At 41.0% G+C, this 25,446-nt stretch overlaps 1 protein-coding gene across 1 annotated transcript in view; it reads right to left on the bottom strand.

The window, feature by feature from the left end:
- Positions 1 to 5,694: 5,694 nt before the first annotated feature.
- Positions 5,695 to 25,446, bottom strand: part of MEP1A (meprin A subunit alpha) — a 31,551-nt gene continuing 11,799 nt past the window's right edge. Inside the window, exons 6-14 of the mRNA XM_045843866.1 lie at positions 24,537 to 24,654; positions 22,676 to 22,851; positions 18,288 to 18,509; positions 17,387 to 17,536; positions 13,849 to 14,064; positions 11,140 to 11,613; positions 10,283 to 10,456; positions 9,485 to 9,785; positions 5,695 to 5,851 (exon numbers count right to left, since the gene is read on the bottom strand). Of these exons, the coding sequence (XP_045699822.1) occupies positions 5,695 to 5,851; positions 9,485 to 9,785; positions 10,283 to 10,456; positions 11,140 to 11,613; positions 13,849 to 14,064; positions 17,387 to 17,536; positions 18,288 to 18,509; positions 22,676 to 22,851; positions 24,537 to 24,654 (1,988 nt within the window). The remainder of the gene's footprint in view (positions 5,852 to 9,484; positions 9,786 to 10,282; positions 10,457 to 11,139; positions 11,614 to 13,848; positions 14,065 to 17,386; positions 17,537 to 18,287; positions 18,510 to 22,675; positions 22,852 to 24,536; positions 24,655 to 25,446) is intronic.

Genomic DNA, 25,446 nt, shown 5'->3' with positions numbered 1-25,446 from the left:
TGTGTGTGCTGAGGCTTCTTAAAGAAAGTTCCCAGAAGCTGTCATTCAACATTTCTACTTTCATTCCATTGGTCAGAACTTGATCTCACAGCCCCACCTATCAGCAAGAGAAGGGGAGAATGTAAGCTATATTCTGGATAGCTATTTGGCCAGCTGGGACTTGGGAGATTCTATCACAAAGAGTGGACAGACAGAGAATGGATATTGGTGACCATTTTTGCCTGGGGCTGATAATCTGAATGTTACTCCTACCTCCCAGTCTCTCCTCTTATCTTTCTCATGATCCCACTTTTTTCCTACTCTCTGTTCATGCTCTTGAGCAGATAGAAATCTTTAAATGTTACTGATGATTTCCATTTAGCTATTGAGTCATACTTGGGTTAAATTGCCCTAAATGTGTCCTGGCCCTGAGGGAAGCTGTGACCTAGATGAGGACATGCCTCAATCTATTCTGGGATTCCAGGACCAGAGCTTAGCAAAATGTGAAAGATGGAGAGAGATGCATTTTGTCTTCATTATTTCTTCTGATCTCACTTTAACCCCATCTCTTACACACATTCACATGTGTACACACACACACACTTTGTTGGGCAACCCTACCTGTATCAAATCTTTGTCATTTTTTCCATGCCAGAACTCATTAGAGGGTACCACCATCCCACCCTATTCCCTCACCTCCCACCCACTGGGGTTTGCAATAGTTTGCTCCTCAGTACTCATCACTATAGAATAGAAATAAGATGTCCTTTTGAAAATTAATTTTGCATGAAGATTTTGGAAAAGTACATCATGTTTAATTAACATAGGAGTGTTGTTTTAGCCATAGTCAGAAACACATGAAAATGTGCGTAGATGACTAACTCCATATAAAATGATATCCAAAATAAAGAGAACTGAGCACAAATTGTCTTTACAAAGTGTTAGGTTAGACTAGCCTATGTTTCATAGCTCTCTGCCCCCAACCACTGAGCTTATTAAGCTTCCCTGGCTGCCAAAAAAGGAAAATAAATCGTGCTTTTAAGTGATTTTTGACCTGCCTGAGGCAACCATTCTCTCAGAATCTCCTCAGTTTACTCAGATACCAGAGTTGAACTTCAGGGTGCCTAGGTTTCCTTCAAACCATAATGTGGGTGACATAATTCATCAGGAAGAAGGAGCTTGGGAAGGGGAGGCATTAGATTGTATGCAGTCTGCTTGTACATAACATCAGTATCAGTGGGACACTGGATGCCATGGGTGGGTTGACTACACTCCACACCCACAGGAGGTTAGAAGGAAGTCAAAGCACACTGACACAAGCAACACAACAAAGGTAGCTAGCACTGAAAGAGCCCACTCGAAAGCCTGTACTGCAGAAATGCCTGTGGCAAACACTGATAAAATTTCTATCTCAAGACACACTAGAAGTTTGCTTTGTATAAAGGATGCTAGAAATCCTCTTTGCATTAGTAAAGTGAAATGGTCAAACAGCTACAGTTACAAAGCTCGGGCAGGCTCGGTGGGCTAAATTTGGGGGTAGAATCTTCAGCTGGAATTCTAGTTGGTCCTGACTTCCCTCACTTAATGGATTATTCCATTGGCCATTCAATTGCACCATTGGTTCTTAAGAAGGGATGACTTCATCCTCCAGAGACATTGGCAGCATCCAAAGATGTTTTCTGTTGTCACAGCTGGGGAGGTGGTGCTACTGGCATCTCCTGAGCTGAGGTCATGATGCTGCTGACATCCTACAGTGCACAGAACAACCCCTACAACAAAGAGTATTGGGTGTTGGGAACTGCTCTGCCTGGTTTCAGAATCTGTAACCGCCCCCCCCACACACACACACATACACACCCACATGGTTAAGGCTGAGTGAATGACCTTCGGACCTGAAGCCACTAAGGAAACAAAGCTTATCTCCCTGGCAGGAGCGCTGATTCTGCTCCTTTTACTTCACCCATAACTGGACCCCAATGCTTGATCAGTTAGCCAATGATGGGTAAGATTCCTCAAGGGGGGAATGACCTAAGACAGGTACAATCACAGGGAGGCCTCAGGGAAGGACTTGGGGTGCTATAGCAAAAAGGGGTGATGGATCCTTGCCCCTCGGCTTTGACATAGCCTGAGTCCTCATTCTGTCTGCGAGAAAATCTCCTAATCTCTTGGCTGCCTTACTTCCCCTGCCTGATTTAAGCCTGAAGCAATGACAGAGGGTGGTGCTGGAAAGGGCGGGTTCCCCAGGTGATCAGGCCTAAGAAAGAATACATAAAATCCTGTGAAACCTGCTTTGCTAAAAATGCTCTCAATTAAATGATAAGGGTCTGAGCAGGAAATGAGTTTGTTTCCCAAAGTTTTGTAGCCCCTTAGCTAACAGACCCTGACTCAGAATAGGCCCTCAGAGTTCTTTGTATGTTATCTATTGTTTGATCCTTACTGCCTGACAATGATTAATGAGCTTTACCTGTATTCCTGTGCAAAATCAACCCAATAAAAGCCCTTTGAGGAAAAGGCTTTTGGTCCTTCTCCTTTGAGAGATTGACCACCTTTCCTCCCCAAGCAGATCATGTCTTGGTAGACTTATTCTAATCCATGGTGGTGGGGGGTGGGGGGGTAGGGAGGCAGGGGGGCCCTGTGGGCACCGCCCCCCCAATTAGGTTCAAAATATCAAGTGGCAAGGCTGACAGACCTTGGAGCAGACAATTGTCTGATCCAGACCTTCAGATTATTTGGTTGCACATGCCTACAATAAACCTTTAACCTAAGATATTTTCTGGGGAGCCTAAAATCAGAGAATGGAGGCTTTTGTGCATTTCTAAAATAGGCTGAATGACGTTGAGGGGACAGATATCTAATAAACATGTGAGTGTGAGGCAGAGTTTAGGATCTTGATTTATTTTAACATTGTGGGTGAAGGGACTATAGTTCCCATCCACTGCTAAGCAGAGGCTCCAGACATTACTTAAAGCACCTAACATCTGTGAATGGCCAGGTTGGCTTAGGTCCATTCTCAGAAGGAAATGAACTGGACAAAAAAAAAAAAAAGCAAGAGATAGGGTGGAGGAGGCCTGAGACATTTTCCAACTTTCGAACTATTCTGACTTCTTTTCTCTGTGTAAGACCAGGGAACCCAAGCACCAGATGCAGAGACAATTTTCCATTTTTTCACTTTACCCATCTAACTCCCAAATCACACACTGCTTGGAGATAATAAAATGGTTATTTCTCTACTCCCGCCTCATCACACATGCCCGCTCTTCTATCACCACACCAACACCTCAAAAAATAAAATAAAATAAAATATCTGCTAAGCCTCCTGGAATGATCTAGGGTTTCAGGTTTAAAGGAAAGCTGAATACAGTCTAATTTTTGATGAGTCATTTTTTAAAAAAATTTTTAAAATCCTCACCCAAGGACATATTCATTGATTCTAGAGAGAGAAGGGGGGGGCGGAGAGAGAGAGAGAGAAACATCAGTGTGAAAGAAACATCAATCAGTTGCCTCCCATACACTCCCTGACTGCAGACTATACACACAGCCTAGGCATGTGCCCTGACCTTGAATCGAACCCATGACCTTTCGGTTTATAGAATGACATTCTAACCAACTGAGCCACACCGGCCAGGGCAATGAGCTAGATTTTTAATTCATCCACAGAGATGACTGCTATTTATTTGTCTCAGAGAGACCCCTAGGGACTAGGTTGTAGTGCTAGAGCTGAGGTCCTACAGAGAAATATCAAAGTGTTTGACCCTCAGTCTGGTACCTCTTTATCATCATTTTGACTTAGTATTTTTAATTTATAGTGCTAGATCAAAATACTAGGTTATCCTTGCAATTCGGGCTTCTGCTTCCTCCAGACAAGAACTCATGCGTAAAGAAACGTCCTTGCTTTGGGATGCGCCTCTCCCTCTGAACTGGACCAGGCAGGTCCAGACCAAATGCGGTCCAGAGCACATGCCCTTCTAATAAAGTAAGGAAAATAGCAGCAATGACAACAATGTCTGGACCTCCTTTTTGGGTGGGATGCGGACCGAGTGTGGAGGGAGCGGCGTTCTCCAGGCCCCTCTGTGACGTCAGCTGTGGTTCTGCAGGCTGTGACGTACGTGGAGTAGCGGAGCTGGAGTTTGTTTCCGATTCATTCTTTGGACACAGAAGACTGGGCAGTGGCTGAGAGCTTCTCCTCTAGGGTGAAAATTTAACTGCACTATTTGCATACAGTTGTAACTCTAAAATATGTTCTTACCTAGTAACCTGTTTCATCACTCTGAAACCCTGTAGGTGTTAAGGTGGGATAAGAGAGTAATTACCTACTCCACTTGACAGATTAGTAAACCGAGGCCAAGAGCTTAAGTGATTTCACTAAACTGCACAGCTATTAGATGGTCAGTCCCAGCCTGCAGCCAGAGTACCTGACTTCCACCCACTTTCCAGCCATAAAAGCAGCAGTTCTGAGTGTGGCCCCCAGACCAGCAGCGTCAACATCACCTGGGAACTTGTTAGCAATGTAAATTCGTAGGCCCCACCCCAGACCCACTGAATCGGAAACCCAGGGGCTGGGGCCCTCTATGTGTATTCTCACCAGCCTTCCACGGGGCTCGGATGCACCCAGGCTGGGGAGTCAGTGCCTGATGGGTGATGTTTGCACCTGCTACAAACTCTTCCCACACCTTTGCATTAAAGGGACTCTTCTGAACCCGTCCTGTTTGTTTCCAGAATTTCCATAAAATATATACTTCGGAAACCTGGTACCCTAATGACTGGATGGCCTGGGCTCCTTAAAACATTTTCTTTACTGAACTTCCAGAGCCAGCTCTCAGGCCGAGTGGGAGCGGGAGCCACAGCCTCCTTTGACTGGAGCTACCCTGGACCATTCTTGCCCTTGCTAGACTTTTACCTCCTTACTAACTGCCAAAACAAAGTATATCTGAAAATAGTTCTTTAATATTTTCTGTACCTGATACTTTCAGTTTATTAATGTAATAATTTTATACATGAATATCATATAAAATATACTTTTAAAATGTAAAAGATCTAGGTAAGAGCTTTGGTCAACTCCCCCACCCCTCCTCCACACAGGCAATGCTGAACACATAAAATATAATGTCTAAATATTTATTAAATTTGTTAAAACCTTTCTTTAGAATTAGAGGAGGAAAGCAAATTCTGAGAAGCCCGCTTCCAGAAGGAATTTTTTTGAAATTCTTTAACATAGGATACCTTAAAAGAGTAGTAACACACTTATGAGTATTTGATTCTGATGCAAACAACATGAGTATTATTGTGTATATCTCATCTGCAGGAGAAATGAGAGAGTTTACGTCTGAATTATTTATTCAATTATTGGTTCATTCATTCACTTTCACTGAGAGCCCACAGTGGGCCAGCCCAACTTGCTTCCAGGCATTGGGGCTGGTGTGACAAATGTGGGGCTGCCTGTGTGGAGCTCACAGTCCACAGGAAACAGAGTCGATTACACAAGTGATTTACAAACACGTGGAGTGCATGCCGGCACAGGACACACTAGATTCATTCAGAGCACACAGGGTAACAGGACCAGCTGAGGGTTGGGGACAGAAAAACCATACCGGTCACACAGGAGGCTGGAGGCCTCGGTCCTTGGAGTCCTATTCAAAACCCCAAGCTGTGCCCTGCACAGGAACAGGTGTGAGTAGAGGAGGAGCTTCTTTAGTCTGGCTGGTGTCAGCAGGCGGGTCACTGCCTCAGCTTTTTGGAAAGGGTGGAGACGATGGTGAAGGTCAAGAAAATCACACCAGCTGTGCCTCCGATGATCAGACCCAGGATGCTGCCATGCACCTGCATGGCCTGACAGCGCTCTCCCGTGTAGAAGAAGGTGTGATCGGAGACACACCTGGGGAAGAGGACACATGGGTTCATGTGGGAGCCACCGGAGCCTCCAGCAGTTCCCAGCCACAAGCACCAACACATCAGCAATAGCAATGAACGCTTACCGAGTGGTTCCACATGCCTGGTCCCATTTGAAGGGTTTATATGAATCAGTGCATCGAAGCTTGTAACAATCCTTTCAGGCGGCAGTTATTACCAGGCCATTCTTCCCAACCTCACTTTGCAGAAAGGTTAAAATAACTTGCTCAAGGTCATGAGGTCAGTGAATTGCACATGAGGTCTAATCCCAGAGGTCTATCTCCAGACCCAGTACCCTTCGCCCCACACACAAAGTTCAGGAGGAAGGTTTGGGGAAGTTAAAGAACAGGTTGCCTGACACTGGCTCAGACTGTGAGCTACAGGGGAAGTTCTTCAGATAGAGTCTCATTGCATTAGTTTGACCTTGAAAACTTCTAAATGACATCAATCAAAGTGTTACTGTAAGGTGAGGTGTTGGGCACACAGTGGACACATAATGGCTACACCTTCCTTGGTGCTCTTTTTAAAAAATGTTGCTATGAAAGTTAACTAATCTCAGAACCAAAGTGTTAAGGGTAGTGTTTCATCTCTTCCATTCAAACAATTCTAGTCTTTGTGTTAAACAACATTCCTGACACAAAGTGCAACCCCAGAGTAGAATGAAATGATCACAAGTTAAGACCTCCTTTATTACTCCTGGAACTGTTTCACCTTTAAAGGTCTCATCTCTAGCCTAAGAATTGGCTTCTTAAAAATCAGTGAATAATAGCCACTTTGTACAATTTTTCTTTGGCCTAGTCCCCTTCAAATACAGTTCAATTATATGAGGTCTGTCTAGAAGGTACGCAGCTATGTAATATGAAAAATAGGGACATTCACTGAAGAAGATGCAAGATACAAGAAACATTGTACAAAGGACAATAACACCTTAGTCCCCTTCAAAGTAAGCACTTTGGGACCTCACACAGTTCTAATTGCCATGAGCTGCTCCATCATATTTTCCTGAATCTCAATGTCAGTCTGAAATCTCTTCCCTTTCAAAGGTGATTTTAGTTTTGGGAAAAGCCAGAAGTCACAGGACACCAAATCTGGCATGTAGGGGGCCGAGTCACCTGAGTGATTTGATGTTTCACCAAAAGAGACATGATGCATGAGTGGGCATATTGTCTTATGAAGCTCCCGATCACCAGTTGCCCATAGCTGCAGCCTTCTGAATCATCTGAATAGTTTTCAAGGAGGAATGTTCAACTTAATACAAAATTTGATGCAGATTAGTCACTCTACTCAGTAATTTTGAATGTGACAGCCACACAGTACACATACTCAACAGCATCTACCACAGTGAAGTCGTCGTTACTCATGCACATGCATTCCAGTCCACTCTCCTTGGCTGCCCGGTTACATCAATGTTGCACAAACTGTTCTTATTATGTTAACAATAATTGAACATCTTCCTGGACAGACCTCGTATTTCCTGGTATTACTTTAGAGGAGCTTATTTGCAAAAACACCAAGCTGCAGTCTTATGGGAGGAATAATTTGGTTGATGAGAGGCTGACACGCAAGTAGAAACCCTTGGCCTTCTTTACCCTGAGAGGGATGAAGCCCATCATGCACACATGGAAATCTGGTAGCGGGGACCTACCCACAAAGAGGTGCAGTCCCAGGGCTGCACAGCCCTCAAGAAACATGGTGGGCACTCTCCAATAACAGGAAATTTTTGGGAAAAAAAGCTCTTTGGAAAGTGATTGATTCCAGAGCTGGGCAGTGCATATAAAAGATGAGCCTGGAACATCCTGTGATGTCAGAAAGTAATATCGTTTTCATGAAAGAATGAGTTTGTGTTGAAAGGGCACAGGAGGCTGTCTGGAAGAGCTCGCAAAGGCCAAAGCTGGAACAATATGAGCAACAAAATAAACACTGGCATATTGAAATACAGCCCAGAGAATACAATAAGTATTTATGACTCCTCAAGGATTGTAATAAATAATTGTGTAGATAAGTGAGAGAATGGAAAAAATAGAAAATCACCATTAAAATATAAGAGTGGTGATTATTCTGGCATGATCCACCAGTGGATGCTGAAATTAGTGGGTGAGAATTTGAGGAAAAGCAGGAGGTCTGCGTGGTCTCAGGGTGTCTCTCCCAAGATATACACTGAAATTACAGAGTGAGGGATGCTTAAGTTTTCTGGAGAGAAGCCTGGTGGACACCCCTCTGGCTGGTGATCAAGGTTAGCATCGCCATCAGGACACAGAGTCACATCAGGTACCCCTCACAGGACACACTGAGGAGGGCTCGTCTCATCTCTGCTCTTCTTGTCCAGAATGTACAACCTCAATGGCATTATGAGAAAGCAGTAGATAAACCCAGACTGAGGAGCAATTCATGAAATAACTGGCCAGTACTCCTCAAAAGTGTTAAGGTTGTGAAAAACAAAGACAGAAGTGTTGCCCCAGAATGAAGGAGACTAAGGAGACATAAAAACTAAATGTAATGTGGGATCCTAAATTGGACCCTGGAAGAGAAAAAGGACATTGGTGGAAAAACTGAGAAATCTGAATAATACCTAGAGTTCAGTTAATACTACTGTTAATAGTCCTTATTGCATTTTCATTAATGTTCATTTATTTCTTGGCTTTGCTAACTGGTCTCTGGTTATGTAAGACAAGATATTAACATTAGAGTATGAGGAATGATGTAGTATTTTTGCAATGTATATGTAGTCTAAAATAATTTCAAAATAAAAGTCAAAAATAGAAGAATTGGAAATCAAAGAGAACTCAGAAGAATTGTAGATATCTTGAGTCAAGCAGAATGATTCCTACATCTGCTACTATTCTGTCAAATAAAACTGACACTTCTGTCATCACATAAGTCCTTTTATGAAATATTTTATTGCAAATAATGAATATTAGAAACAGAAATTTTAAATATAGCAGGCCATGCAATCAGACAGACCTGGGTAATCAGTATTTACCATCTGGGTAATTTTAGACCGATTCCTTAACCTGTCGAATTTCAACTTCCTTATGCACTAAGTGGAGATAACTAGGGCCAGCACGTCACAGGGTGACTAAGAGGAACACCTTAGGTGACGCATGCACATTGCTCAGGCAGCACATGACACACAGCAAGCAATCTGAAAAAATCAGGTACTCTCACTGCTATTACTAAAAAACATAACTATAATAATAGGACAACAGAAGTAATAGACAACAGGAATAATATGTCACAACTAAGAACGTTGGCAGTCAGGGAAGATGAGGCTTGATCTTGAGTCCCACATGGCAGGTCTTGGGCAGAAAGCCTCTGGGCTAAGCTCCCAATTGTTTGTGAGACTGAGGTCAAGTTTCCAAATCTGATCAGCATTCATGTTTGTTGACAATGCCCCAGAGGCAGAAAAGTGAAAAAACTCAAGTGATGGGAGATTTGGGAGTCCTCTGCTTTGGCAACATAAACCTGCCAATTCAGGGCATAGCTTTGTGGAGTCAAGGACAGCCACGTCCAGTGGACCATGGAGCCCTGGCCTTAACCTGAGAACAACACCTTTTACTAGGATAAGCACTCAGCTCACGCCTGCTGACCCCCGACCTGCCTCCCCAGCCGCAAAGCCTACCTGCAGCTCGCCATCCCCTTCACATTCACACAGATGCCTTCGTTTTGACAAGGATTCGGGTCACACGGATCTCTGAAATATGGTGGCCAGTTGTGGTCTTCCATGGGGCCCGTGCCCTCTGCTGACCGCTTCCGTCGGCTGGGCTGCCCTTGACCCTGGCTGCTAGGGAGGGCTTTCTCTAACAAAGCCTGTGCAGAACCTTCTTCTGTGGCCTGCTGCTCCTGGCCTTGGAGAATGAGGCCTTGTGGGGACAGCCTTGTGTCTTTAATGGGGACTTCAGTCTGGTTAAGGTGGGTGATATCTAAGGAGGAAGATCTACAATTAGTATCTGACTTCAGCTGACTTCCACTCCTGGAGCAAGTTCTCTCGGTGGCCTCTACCCCTCATGGACATTATCTTTAATGACATGAAAATGGCTTTAAAGATATGTTGGCTGACTCTCACAATGTTAGTTATTTTTATTTCAGGTCCCATCACATTTTTATTTAACTTGAAAAAAGAATATAAAGTCAGCACAGATAGACTGGTTAAAACTAAACTGAAGTCAGTGAACAGTCCTGTTTGATGTTATCAAAAAAGATGGCACTGAAATCTTAGTTTTTCCCAAAGACAGTTAAACCAAAGATGGGAGTACTTTTGCAATAGTAAAATGTGGCTCTTTCAGAACACATCTTTTTTTTTAACCTAGTCCTCAAAAAAGAAATTCCCCACCCTCCACCAGATGCCTAAAAATCAGTATATAACCAGTAGAGCACCCAGAGGATAAGATTATTTATTCAGGAAGATCAGTAAAAGTACCTTCAAAGTCCACAAAAATGATCAGGTCATCATTTTTCAGGAAACTCCTCCTTCTCAGCATTTGGTGGGAGATGACAGAACTCCAGCCCCAGTCAATGGTTCTGTAACATTGACAGTTCTGGTCATAAGACCCCACGATGGATGGCTTGTCCCAGATGACAGAGTTATTCATTGCTGCAAGGTTATAGGTAAAACAAAATCACATTATCTCTTTACACTTCACTTTCCAATTTGTCTTGAATGGGTATACAAAGCTTTGTTGATCAGAAAATTAAAAGGTTGAAAAAATTCAGGTTATATCCTCTTCCCAGGAGAAGTAAAACTCAGAATTGGAAGGAGGAAAGGGCAGAGAGCAACAGCTCTGAATGGTCAATTGTCCACTATTGAGTGAATTCCTCAATGAAGACGGAGGAGCAGATATACATTCTTCTTTTAAGCCTTAAGGCTCTTCATCAAAAAAATAGTTTGCCCATTTATGTATTGATGCAAGTTTGTTTCATGAATGTACTGATGATCAGAAATATTTTAGGAGGCAGTGCATTAGTTCTGCATGGAGCTTAGCAAATTTTGAGCATCCGGTAAATGAGCTCCATGAAGCAGGAACTGCCTGATTTGTTTGTATTCTAAGGACCTGGCACAGAGTTTGGTGCATTGCAAGCCCTTTGTAGATACTTGATGAGGAAATTCAGGAAAGAGAAGGAGGGTAAGATGACATTAAAAATGTTAACTGAATACTCCAATATGACTATGTCATTAATATGCCCAGGGAGGAAATGTGAGAGGAATGTTAATCTCACACAGATGAGAATCACATGGTAGCCCTTCCAGGTAGAGGGGAAACTCCTAGAGCTACTTACCTGAAGATGTCTGGGACTTAGAGGTAGTGAACACCATGCTCGAGGACATTCTTTTCCTGACATCAGGTTGCTGGTCGAGTATTGTCATTATCGCCTGTCTGTTTTCCACTGGCCATTCCAGGATGGCATCATTCTCCCCACTGCACAGGTGAAAAGTGAGTCCTAAGTAGTCTAAGCTGTTGGAGTTTATTCTACCATGAGGGTATAAGGTCAACCCAAAACCATATCCCTCTGAATTGTAGAATCGAGGGCTCAGGATCGTGTCCCCTTTAACCGTGTTCTGAAGGACCTGGGAGAAATTCCGTACGGTCCAAACCCCTGTGGGGCATGGTGTTTCTGTCAGGGTGATGTCATCCAGGTAAATTCCCCCATTCGAGTTCTGGGGGTCACCTTTTGTGCCCTGGAAAAGGTAGCGAAATTTCTTCTCCTCTCTGAGTATCACATGCGCAATTTTCCAATTTTGGTCAATATCTCCTGAGGACAGATAATAAGATTGGTGACAACCGTGGCCAACATTTATTGAGCACCAACTATGACCCTGGGACTGTGCCAATTACTTTACATGAATTATCTAACTGAAGCCTCACAACAGCTCTATGAGATAGGGACTGTTATAAACTGGTTAAGGAAGTCATGTATCTAGTAACGGAAAGTGGCTATAAAAGGACACACTAAAACTCATACAAATAGTAATCATAAAATTCTTTTCCATTATCATTCAGTTTCACAGGTCCTGGATTCCCTCTGGATTTGATGGTATAAATATACCCTCAACTCCTCATTTTAGCATGGAATACCCAAGTATTAAGCCGAACCTCATAAGAGTCATTTTGTAATCCCAAATTCCCACAATGGCAATCTCATATGGTCCAACCTGTGACTTGATGCCAGAGCAGGGACATATGGAAGGCTCTAGAATAGATAGAATAGAAGAATAATAGAATGTTTCATTAAGATGCTTCCATAGAGCTGCCATGAATCGGGCCAGCAATAGACGGTGCTAAGGCTGACACAGGCAACTCTCGCCCTTGGTAACTCAGAATTGTCATCTATAAGGGAATGACAATTGGTCTTTGTAAAAACATAACATATTCTGCAGTACATTTGCATAAAAACATTACATACATACATATATATATATATATATATATAGAGAGAGAGAGAGAGAGAGAGAGAGAGAGAGACAAAGAAACACAGAGACAGAAATAGATACAGAGATATATTTTATAGGTAAGTGTTTTGGTTAAAAAACACATTTTGCACAAATTAAAGCTATTCAAAATGGTTGTAACTATCTTAAGTTGCATACCACATAAATGCTGAATGATATTCAATCAAACTTTCAGAGAAGTTTCATTGACAAATCAATATCAGATTGGACTACTTTAAAAATCTATTAGGATGACACTTCCAGGGAATTTATACAGTCACACTCTGAATTCAGTAGAATTCAATGCATAGCAGGGTAAGAAACTAAGTTAGACACCAAAAGGCTGGTTGACTTCATGCTTATGAGGATAACACTTTTAGCTTCATATGGAAGTGAGGGATAATAGATCCCACCAATATTAGTAAGACTCAAATTTATTTTCTCATTGAACATGTACAATCCTCGGTAACATAGCAAACTCTCAACCCTTAAAGGGCACCTGGCTGTTATCCCTCCATTTGATGAAGATGCGCTATAAATTTCAGCCAGAAAAGCGAAACCCTCAAAACCATTATGTGTAGAATTCCCAAGTAGCCCAGAGTGGCCTGAGCACAGGTGATTTGGGCACCTGTTCTTATGAGTGGCCCCGAGGAAACTCCCACCCTTCAAAAGCAGCAGCTTCTTCTAGAAATACACAAAGAATTCTTCCTTTATTTGGACTCACTCTGAGAAATTCTTTATTGAATGAAAAACTAGGAAAGCATGTCTTTCTTTCCCTAGTAATGAGTGAATGACCACCACAATAGAATGATGTAAATACTTGGCTTTATAACCCTGGGTATTGGCTTTATAGCCAGACTACCCTCACATCCAACTGACTACCATGACATTTTAAGGTTTTCATGCTGACCCTCTCATAAGATACATAGAGTATCACTTAGTAATATGTAAATGTTATAATGAAATTAATATATACAAATGGCTTATTTCTCATCAAATTCACAAGTAAGCTCAAGTTACTTCAGCATATTAAACAATGGTATCATCCAGTTTTCTGAAACAGATGCAAAAACACATATTTAAACACATTTGATATGGCTAAACACATATTTAACCATAGTAAATAGTGGTCAACTATTTAACCAACCTCTCCAGCAGCCTCATTTCCACTTCCCTTTTACCTTCCAATCTCCACCCCTCAATCACCAATGTTCTCTGCCCTGGCTTTCTCCAAAGTGCTAGTGAAAATTGAACTTAGATATTTTAATTGGCCTCTTACAAAAGTGTATTTCAGCTTCACCTAACCTCTGGTTACTGCTTTTAATTTGTGAGTGGTTAAAACATTCATTGCATGGTTCAAACATGCTAGATATTATGCTAAACGTTTAGAAAGAGGGATGTGGAGGAAAAGGGAAGAAGGAAAGAAAGCGAAGGAGGAAAAGAAATAAAGAGAAGGGAGGAAGGGTGAAGAGGGAAGAGGGAGAGAAGGGAAAAGAAAAAAAGATTCATGATCCCAGATTTTAAGCCAAATCAGTCCTTGTGTGAATGCCTCCAGGTACCTTGGAAGGTCTCCACCTTGACCAGCTTGCGAACGTTGCCCGTGCCATCATCCCTCCGGACCCAGATGACAAGTCTGTCTGAAGGGCTTCCTGTCATCTTGTAGAAAAACTGCAGACACTGCTGCTTCCTCTTTGGGTAAAGAATCCGAGACTCCAGCAAGGCTGCCTCTTCTGCCAGCCCCGAGCTGGTGTTGAAGAACATGAAGTAGCCGGCACCTATGGAGAGAGCACGGATGTCCCATCTCTGGCACCGCAGGGTGCCCTTTACCTTTGCCAAGGGAAATAGTGAACAATAGCCACTATCCAGGCAACACAATCTAGAACTCTTTTAGGGAAAAACCAAAAGGAGGTTGTGTGTCAGGATGTATTGCATTTGTCTCCATGAACAGACTCACTGGCTGGGGCCACAGCTCTCCACTGCTTCTTTCGATTGACTTAGACCCCAAGTTGGTGAAACATAGATCTCCAACTTCAGGAAATAGAGGCTTTAAAAAAAGTTTGATGGAATTTAATGCCTATGAGAGGAATTCTATTTTCCTCATTGACTTCACTGTTTAAATCAGAGACTCATTCCAAGGATAAGAGCTGGTCTCCTAGTTGTATAAGAAACAGTGGGATTCAAAGGTTTAGAGTTTTCAATATTCACTTTATTAAGCATTCAATTTCACCTGTGTCTAGCCTAATAGCTGGGCACATTAGCAGTGGTAAAGAATCATAAGATGGGGCATCAAACCATATTAGGAATTAATTGAGGATTTCTTTTGTATGTAAAGAACGCTTTGAACCCTGGCCAGGTGGCTCAATTAGTTGAAGCATTATCATATACACCAGAAATTTGCAGGTTCAATTCCCAGTCAGGGCACATACCTAGGTTGTGGTTTGAGATCCCCAGTGGGAGTTTAAGGGAGACAGTCCACTGATGTCTCTCTCTCTCTCTTTCACATTGCTGTTTCTCTCTCTGTCCCCCAACCTTCCTTTCTCTTTAAAAGCAAAGAAAAAATGTCCTCAGGTAAGGATAAAAAAAAGCTTTGAAAGAGCTCCGAAAAAGAAAAGGGAAAGTGCCTACATTTGTGCCAGAACTGGAGTTTGCCCAAGTTAGATATCTCAGAACTTTCACCCCACAAATGAGCAAGCTGCTGACATAATGAATATGTCACTTAAAAACCAACACACTTTTCAAAGTCAAGCACAATGAGCAATTCTTGCATATTAAGAAGTCATTTAAACTGTACTCCAGAATTCAACCTCTTACCAAATGGTCCACTCAAAGCATTCCACAAAGTGAAAATGAAGGGAGCACCTACAACAGTTCTAGCTATCGAGGCAGCAGGGCTCCTGCTTCATCCTGCCTCCCCCATCGGGTGTGTGCCTTTCAGATTGGCGGTGAGCATTGATGTTTAAATAAGCTTTCCACATAGCTTTAAATGTTGTAATGACTTTAAAATTACACCAGGAAAAGTCATATTTTCTTGTATGTTCTTCTCAATATTTGAACTTACTAGGCTGAGACCTCTGCATTATGAATTAGAGTGCTTACACTGAGGAAAACAAGAACTCACACAGCTAAGAAGGTCTTCAGGATGTCCTTGCTTAGGAATTCTTCCCAGGGATACTCAGAAATGTGAGCCAAAAGTCCAGTAACTCAGGCCTGGCAGTCTGGTGACCTGAATTCTCACCCTGGCTCTGCCACTAACTAGGTGTTCATTAATTTTTCTGGGCTTGAAATGGGAGATGGCTTCTACCCTTCAAGCTCTTTGAGTCTATGCATCTACCTGAACAATGCCAGAGCTTGCTAGCAGAGGGAACACGGACCCATAAAGGGTCTCTTGTGGAAGAAGTAGAATGGCCAGTCAAGTTAACCTGATAAACCCTTCCTAGATACTTCTGGACTCTGATCCTTTCCTTTCCTATTCAAGTGTTAGAACATTCTTCTAGCATGTTCCTCTCACACAAAGATCACCTTTTTATCTGAAAATTGTGTATTAGTGTGGCAGCTAGCCCAGAGGAGAGATTGGATTAGAGTCCAGGATGAAAATTTAATGAGAGTTTTGGGCTTAGATAACCCTTTGAGTACTTGATATCATATGGGTGATAATCTGATGTGTGACAGACTTTCACCCTTTACCAAGGCCAGAGGAAGGGTGGTGGTGACTTACAACTTCTGACATTCTCCCCAGTGGCATGGAGTCTGGGTGACAAGCTGGGTCCCTTTTCTGAAGGAAATCTAACCAACTCTCACGCAGGCGTGGACTAAGGGACTTTAATATACTCCAGTCCTTATAAAGCTATTACAATTTGTAACTCCACCTGCTTCCAAATAAGGTTGAGATGACTTCAATGACCAGCATTTAATAAAAGGATGCTAGAATAGGATATATATATATATATATATATATATATATATATATATATCCATCCAACCCCTGGAGGGGAAAGGACTGGGGGAAAATAGGGAGTGAAGCTGCTGGCTGCAGCTGGAGATTCTGCATTATCTTCTTCTGTCCTCACTGTGAAGTACCAACATGTCGATGGGCCAAAAGACTTACAAAAACAAAGACTTAAAAAACAAAAACGACTTCTTGTGGGCACAATGAAGAAGTGGTAGAGCCAGATTTCACACCCAGGTCTATTTGACTTTTCAGCTTTTTTTAAAAAATTATTTATTGTTGTTCAATTACAGTTGTCCCCACTTTCTCCCATTACTCTCCCCTGCCCTGCCCACTCCCCATCTCCCACATTCAATCCTTTTCCTCATTATCTTTGTCCACGGATCTTTTATGCATGTTCCTTGACTTGACCCTTCCCCTTCTTTCACCTGTAATATTATATCCTTTAATATAGTTGAGGAGGGAGGGATTCTCTTAGTACCCTGGTGTTTCTTAATTGTTTTAATTTATGAAATATAATTCTTTGCTGACTTTACAGCTTTTTCACACACAAACCATATATAGGAACTGTCTGAAGTCATGCTATCCAATACAGTGTCTACAAATGCATGTGGCTATATAGCACTTGAACTGTGGCCAGTCCAAACTGAGATGTGCTGTAAGGGTAAATTACACAGTAGATTTTAAATATCTCATATGAAAAACTGTGGAGTCAATCAGCAATAATTTTTATAATGATTATACATTGAAATGTTAATATCTTAGATATATTGGATTAAATAAAATATACTATTAAGAGACTTTCCCTTGCTTTTTAATGTGACTATTAGAAAATTTTACATTATATATGTGGCTTACATTAGAGTTCTATTGGAAGACACTGCTTTTAGAGATATTAGCTTTATTTACATTTACAAAGTCATGTTTTATCAACCATATCAGTTTTGTCATCACATAAATGCATTTTCCTTTTGCATGCCCAGGACCTCAGTGCTTTTTATTGAGTTCACGATAAAGATAAGTGTTCTTTGTCCATGTTTAGAATTCTAAGTTTGATAAGTAACATTCCAACTGAGGCAAAACATGCAGGTTTCCAGCACCAACTGAACCTGATGAACCACCTCAGGTGTTTATTCTCTGCCATCACTCACCTGTGCATTGTCCCACCAAGGTATGATCCGCTTGTCCAGGCTGAGTGCTGTCCTCACGGACCCAGTCAGCATCGTCTCTGGTACCCTGAATCATCCCACAGATGTTTGCCTTTTCAAAAGCACAGTGGTCCAAAAGGGTGTGAGTTGTGGCTGCAAACAACATTTTTGTCACCTGGTTAAAAATTAAAGGCATCTCATTCCAAATATCTAATGTCTTAGGCAATGAAGACTTCATGAGCTAGAACACAGGCCTCTCATTTTCTCGACTTTTTCTTGAATGTGAACTCTACTGTCACCCATAAGATCTTAGAACGTGCCAAAATACATGCACTTCTACCTACCACAGAGCCAGAGTTCAATAATAAAAAGGCTTCTCATCATGTTTTTCTATAAATGCCACCCAAACTCCTTGAGATCAAGAACAAGGTACCTACAACACTGGCCTTTCTATTTAGTAGATCCTCTCTATGTACATGTGGAAGACAATGAAAGAACGTGTCTCTGAAGACTAGTGGGGTCATTTTAGAAAGTATCCCATCTCTGAGCCTTAGATTACTCTAAGAACAACTGTCCCATGCAAAGAATTTTGCAGGATACAAAACATTTTCAAGCTTACTATCTGTGTTGAACTCTACATAATGATGCAACCTTCAAAAGGAAGCTGAAGAAGTTGAACAACTACAGCTCCTTAAATTGCTCCAAAACTTTCACTGTACAAAACACAATCACATAACTGATTGTCTAAACCATCTTGTGATATAGGTGTTATATTTATGTAGCTTGTCCATCTTCTTTAACTAGAACACAAAAGAAGAGTAAAGAAAAATGTATAAGAAACCTGTAGGGCCAGGGAATCTCTGTTGGGGCTAATTGACCTAGTCTCAGCCCCAGATGTACTCACTGCAATTGTACATTCGGTTCAGCCTCTCCAAATCGATGGCACTGAAATCCAGGCGCTGCCCAATGATGGAGTTAAACTCGGGGATCTTGGCTGTGATGGTTGGGAAACTTGCATTCTTGTTAAATGAGAAAGGCTCATAGTGCATCAGAGACTCATAATCATAGGGTGTGTTGAGGTCTGTGATTAGGTTGTCATCATAAGTGTTAAAGTTGTGCTTGTAACCTGTTGGTGAGACAATCCACAGGTCCTATTTGGTCCTATTATTTTGTAGTCCTACCCTCTTTGACTAGATACTCAACCAGAGACCAAGAACAAAAGGGAAATTTTTTATATATAGAAAATATATATACTTATATATATTTATATATAATATACAAACATAATATATAAATTATATATACCAATTTTATATTGCAATGCTAATTGTTATAATAATTAGCATTGCAATATAAAATTAATAATATTATTAATTAGTATTAACTGATAACCATATATTATATAATAGCATGCAAATATAATAATGACTATTAAATGCATAATTAATACACATATTATTATAATTAATGTGCACTTCTAAATTTTTAAATACATGTATATATTTAAATCAAAGGTTCTTTTCATAAATAAATAAATGTATATGTATATATGTATATATATATATGTATAAGGGTTTAAGAAAGAGAAGATAAAATATCAAAGTGGAGGCAGGTATTCCAAATGGCAAAAAGCAGAATTTCTGAATTCAGAAAAATATTCAGATTGATACATCTTGCTATAGCCAACTACCCAAAAAGTTGCACCTGGCCAGCTCTCCCACAGATTGGGAAAAGGAAGTCCAAGGTCAGGGGGAAAGGTAAACAGCTGTCAAGAAAGGGACATCCTTTCCATCAGAGCTCACATCCTTCTGTTCCAGAAAGAAACATACCATATTTTTCAGACTATAAGACGCATTTTTTACCACATTTTTTTTGCTTCGAAAAATTTTCCCCTATTTTCTCCTCTAAAACCTAGGTGCGTCTATATTTCAGACCATAAGACACACCTAGGTTTCAGAGGAGGAAAACAGGGAAAAAATTTTTGAAGCAAAAAATGCGGTAAAAGAGTGTGTCTTATAGTCTGAAAAATACAGTAAAATAGGAAAAAGAAAATTGGATTTCTTTCAAAATAGGAAAGGAAAATCTTTTTATGAGGTGAGCCCAAGCAATATTATATGTTCTGCAATATAAAATGCTGAAATGAGAAACCAATTAGATGTTGTTTTAATCCACTAGCCATCAGAAATTTATTGTTTCAGCTGCAGATTTTTAATTTCCTTCTTAGGGAGTGATAGAAAAACAGAATGAAAATGCTTGTAGCTTTTCATCTTCATTCTCCTTTTGTTGCTTGCCATCCAGGTGCTTTAAACAATTAGAGAAGAAAATATAATTGTCTTTCAAAGACCTCCACACAGGTACACATAGGATTGAGGAAGTGTGGCACCACCTGGTGGGTGGCCCAGCAGGTGCTAAAGGGAATCTCCAAACGTTCTCAGAAAAGCCAATGAACCCTTTGACCAAGACCTTTTAACTATAAAACAAGAATACTGATGTTTAATCCTCCTAACTCATGGGGATTTAGAGGGATCAAGGCATTTTTAACAGGGAGACAGGACTACAAGAAATAAAGGATCCAAACAGGGAAGGGGGAAAGTAACTCCTTCCAGAGCACTGAGTCCAGATGTCGGCTGAGGGGGTGGAAAGGTAGAGGCATCAGCATCGTGTGGGGACGGCGGACTGGGTCTGGGATCTCCTGGTGATCTTTGGTGGCACCTTAGCAAGGCACTTTCGACTCACGGGGTATGTTTTCCTTAACTTTCAATAAAATCATCTGGTTAGAATAGATCTTTTTATTCTTTATTATGCAAGGATTCTTACCAGACTGCTTTACCAAATAAATGTTTTGAGTAATTTAAAATTTTAATTTAACACATCTTGTCGTGCCCCTTATCTGTGGGGAGCGAGCCCTAGGTGGTGGCCCCTGGCAGTGAAGGGGACAAGCACGGTCCTGCCCTCAGCACACTCACAGCGGGCAGCTTGGAAGAGGGAGTGATCAGAGGTTGGTCAGCAAATCTTTTGTGTAAAGGGTCAGGTAGAAAACGTTTTTTTGTTTTGCAAGCCATAGGGTCCCTGTCACAACTCTGCCGTTGTTGCACACGAGCGGCCACAGGCAATACAAAAGGGTGTGAGTTTGTTCCTGTAAAATTTGATTTACTGAAGCCAGTGGGCGTGGCCTGCTGGCTGTAGTTGGCAAATTCCTAGTAGACCTCAAAAGGTTTTTTTTTTCCTTAGTGGAAGAGAACAGATCCAGAAAACATGATTCTGACTTAGGAAACGGAGATGGATCTGGAGCGAGAACTGCATCACAGGGCAGTGAGTTCTTAGGTTAGATGAGAAGTGTCATCAACTGAAGATGAGATGTAATAAAACTCATAAACTACCCTGAACAATAATACTGCCCTTGCTTATGATCCTGTTGGATGTGATGTGTCATTTGAGAACAGTTCTTCAGTAATTGCAGGCAATTTCAATATATAGAATTGCACCTGTTGACAGAGACGGAGGTGAGCACACATGTGCTGAGTAACCTGGCCAACGTGGCAGCTCCCTCTGACAAATGGGACCTTGTTTGGCCTAAAGCCATCTTGAAAGTGCAAAGTATTGTGTTCTCAAGACTTAAAAGTGGGAATGTTTTCTGCTTCCTCACATATTTTTCAGCGAGTCAAAGTACATGTACAGGAAGGGAAAAAATTCAGGCCTCTGGGCAAATGTAGGCAAGTCTAACAGTCCCCTGAGTCTCACACGCAGAGGTGTGGCCCTTTCCCCTCCACGCAGAACCAGTTTTAGTGCAATTACTCTGAGAGACAAATATATTAAATTTTATCTGCTATTTCATATCTGGGTGAATACTCTCTAATACTTCTCTAGATTGAACTGGCAGACAGGGAAGAATACCACCTGGCTTCTTGCTCAGGGGTTGGGTGGTAGGATGGGTGAAAGTGCAGAAAGTCCAATTCTGGGAATGTATTAGATGTTCACAAACCATACCTATTTCTAGCCTTCCACCACACTCCACAGGCATGAGAGTTTTAGGATAAGAGGCACTGGGAAGCACACAGAGTCAGAAACCCCACAGGTAACTTTGATATGATCAGCCATCCTCTCCTGACCTCATGTAAGAACCACTGGTCTGCCTTGCACCAAAATGAGCTAGTTCTGGCCAAAGTTTTGGGGAATTCATATTTAATTTTAAAGTATGACCAGTTCTTCTAAGTCTCTTAAAGAAAAATTATTAAAGATTCACTTCAATGTATGAACTCATATATGAAACTGGATCTAAAAAATAAATAATTACAAGGCATTATCAGCTTCATAAAAACCATGTGTGGTGTAGTTAAGATACTTCTAAAACATTAAAGTTTCATTAATCTATCACTGCAAAAAATAATGATTTCCCACTCCCTGATCTAATTCCTAATTTAAAATTGGTGTTTTCAGAAACAGCATTGACTCTTTTTCCCGGTACATTGGGAAACTGTTCAATAAATTATGTTTTAGCTTACTTAAAAACACTCTACTTAGTTGTCCCAAACAATTAAGGAAGGTAGTGTCCAAAGAAGTCTAACAAAATTAAAGAACATTGAAATTGTTAGAATAATAACTGCATGGCAATATTGAGATAAAACACCGTTATCCTGTGTATGGTGTGGGCTAGGTCAGAAGAAGAGTGGTCCTTAGAAAGGAGAAGGGGAAGACCAGTAAGTTTTGATTAACCAGCACTCAGACTGAGAGCCAGAATTAACAAGATTGGGGGTGCAATTTCAGAAAAAAGTATTCACTTTTGCTGTTGTTTTGTTTTGTTTTTAAACACCTATCATTGATTTGTTAAGCATTAAAAAAATTCTTGAGTCTGTCTTAGGGTCATCATATTCAACTAAACCTTCTGTAGGTTCCCACAGTATATGAAATTTCATATCCTGAAAAATGACCCAAGCATCCTCAAAGACCTGATTCACTTTACTCACCAAGACAGGCAAATAGACAGCAGTTTAGATAGATTTTCAATGAAAACACTGAAACTAAGCAAAGTCTTCTGACTGAATTTCAATAATCCTACTTAAAGTTATCCAATGTACACCATTCCCAGAGACCCATGTGTGGGATCAGAGATGATCAGATCAGTGCAGTCCATGGACAGGCCAATAAATCATGCTCTCCTTATACTTTGTGTTCCTGCTGGAGAATCTGAAGCATGTGCCCACACCCAGATTTGGCCCGGTCATCCCAGGGTTGGTCTCAGCAAGTGATAAAGGTAACAGCACATTCCACCATCCACCTTGGGTTAGTACGCACCTGGAAGAATTTCATCCCACCAGATTTTCACATAATCATCCCGGTCAGACCTGGACTGCTCATGGTAGAATCCCAAAGCATGAAGGATCTCATGTTCAATGATGGCCTTGTAGTCACACCTCTGGCCAATGGAAAGGTTCTGTCCCACGTGTTGGTCACCGACCTCAGACCAGCACCTTCAAAGGGAAGAGGAAAATTGTCTTCTAGATAATGCTTAGGTGACTAATTCATAGGATTTCAGAACACAAATTAGAAGGAGGTTAGGTTTAATTTTGAGAAGACGTTATCAATAGTATTCTCATATGCTGATGGTTTGATGATAAGAGACTGGTTAAATAAGAATCATTTCCTGCAGGGATGTTATGCAGTCTTTAAAAATGACGGTCCATTTCTTTATCTTTTCCTTTATTTCCCTTGCTCCAGGCGATATACCAGTAAAAATATTGCTACATGGGATATCTGAAACTTTACTGCCTATGTTTTCCTCTAGGACTTACACGGTGTCACAGCTTATGGTTAAGTCTTTTATCCATTTTGAGTTTATTCTGGTGTGTGGTGTAAGTTGGTGATCTAATTTCTTTCTTTTTTTTTTGCACGTATCAGTCCAGTTTTTCCAACACCATTTATTGAAGAGATTAATTTTATTCTATTGTATGCTCCTTCCCCCTTTGTCAAATATTAATTGACCATAGAGACATGGGTTTATTTTTGGCTCTCCATTCTGTTCCATTGATCTCTGTGTCTGTTCTGATGCCAGTACCAGTACAGTGGCCTTCTAGTGTAGTTTTATATCAGGCATTGTGATTCTTTCAATTTTATTCTTCTTTCTCAAGATTGCTGAGGCTAAGTGCCCATCAGTACATGAGTGGATCGAAAAACTATGGTACATTTACACAATGGAATACTACACAGCAGAAAGAAGGAACACTCTCTTACCTTCTGCAACAGTATGGATGGAACTGGAGAGCATTATGCTAAGTGAAATCAGCCAGTCAGTGAAAGACAAATACCATATAATCTCACTTATAAAAGAAATCCAATAAACAAAATAAACTAATGAGCAAAATAGAACCAGAGACATGGAAACATGGAACAGACTAACAGCGACCAAAGGGGAGGGGGAGATAATGATGGAAAGAAGGGGAAGGGACTAGTCAAAAAACATATATGAATGACCCATGGACATGGGCGACAGTGTGGGGATTGACTGTGGGAGCAGGTAGGTGGTGGAACTGGTAGAGGAGAGCAAAGGGGGAAAATTAGAACAACTGTAATAGAACAATAATAAAAAAAACTCAAAAAAATGATTGGCCATTAAAAAGTGTCAAATTAATTATAATAATGCATCAGGTAGAAAGAAGTAGAAATGAGCATTCTTCCTCACCTCCACAAATCCATAGCGTATTCCAAAGAATAATATTACAGCTTTTAAAAATGTATTGATTTTTAGAAAGGGACGGGGGAGAGAGAGAGAGAGAAACATTGACTTGTTGTTTCACTTATTCATGCACTCATTGGTTGCTTTTTGTATGTGCCTTGAGCAGGGATTGAACCTGCAACCTTGGGCTATTAAGACAACACTCTAAGTAGCTGAGCTACACAGCCAGGGCCACTGACTTAAAATATGACCCAAGCCTAAGAAAAAAGTGGAGATAAATCTCCCGCAAGCCCAGAGGTAGCCAAAGAGCTCATTTTCTGCATAATATATTGAAAATGTTGTTTAATTTAAAAATTCACAATAAAAGATGTGAATTGGATTTTAGTTTCTTTCCAATTTCTTCCTTTTGCCTTTGAAAAAGATATGTCACTTTTTAGAAACCAAAAGATGCATGATTTTCACTCTGTTAAATTTCATACTAACCCATTAAACTGCTGAAAGATGATGTATGAGCTCTCTCCTTCATAGGGTTTGAAATCCACACAGGACTTGAGGCGAAACATTTCAAAGGCATAGAGAATGGCTCCTTTGGCATTCAGTTCTGTGGAAATTGGTAAAAATATCAATGAGCATTACTGATTATCTTGGAAAATGTATATACATGGTTTTGAGAAAACTGTGCCAACACATAAAATCCACAGAGGTTCATTATGGATTTTTTCCTTAAATAGATTCCTTAAAAACTAAAACTGAAAAATTAGTTATGAGCATAAATATCAAGGGCATACTTGAAATACATGATGTAAATATAACTATAAAATAGGAACACATGTATGTTTATGTATGTAGTTAAACCAAACCAGAAAATAACTTCTCCACTTTCCTTTTTCTTTTCGCATTCAAGCAGAGATTCTGGGTTCACTGCCTCAGGAGAGAAGCAATGATAATGTTGCTCCTTAGCCAGTCCAAATAGACACCCCCTCTTACAGAGTGAGAGCAGAGTGTAGAGAGGTTTGTGGGTTCAGAGAGCATAAGTGCTTAGGGTATATTACCCTGCTTCCCTGAAAGTTCCCTGGGGAGATGGCAAAGCTAGACAAGTAGCACTTCGAGCAGCCTTAGGAAAGATTGCTGTAACCCAGGTTTGGAACATAAGCAGCAGAAGCCTGATGGACCTGATGGGGCAAGAACAACAGAAGCCTACCAATAACCTGTGCACACCAAAGACCAAAGATCAAATGCCTTTGCTTTCACTTGACATGCTCACACTTCGGTGTTGTGTAAGACAAGGATGGGGCTGGGAACAAAGATGCTCCAGAGGAATGGAGACTATGTTTGACTTGGTGTGTGTGGTTTTTCTCTCTCTTCAACTCATGGAAGGTATGTCTCTAAGTTA

This window comes from Phyllostomus hastatus, unplaced genomic scaffold, assembly GCF_019186645.2.
Source record: "Phyllostomus hastatus isolate PE091 unplaced genomic scaffold, TTU_PhHast_1.1 phas_contig_40, whole genome shotgun sequence".
Lineage (NCBI taxonomy): Eukaryota > Metazoa > Chordata > Mammalia > Chiroptera > Phyllostomidae > Phyllostomus > Phyllostomus hastatus.
This window is presented reverse-complemented; position numbering and strand designations above follow the sequence as displayed.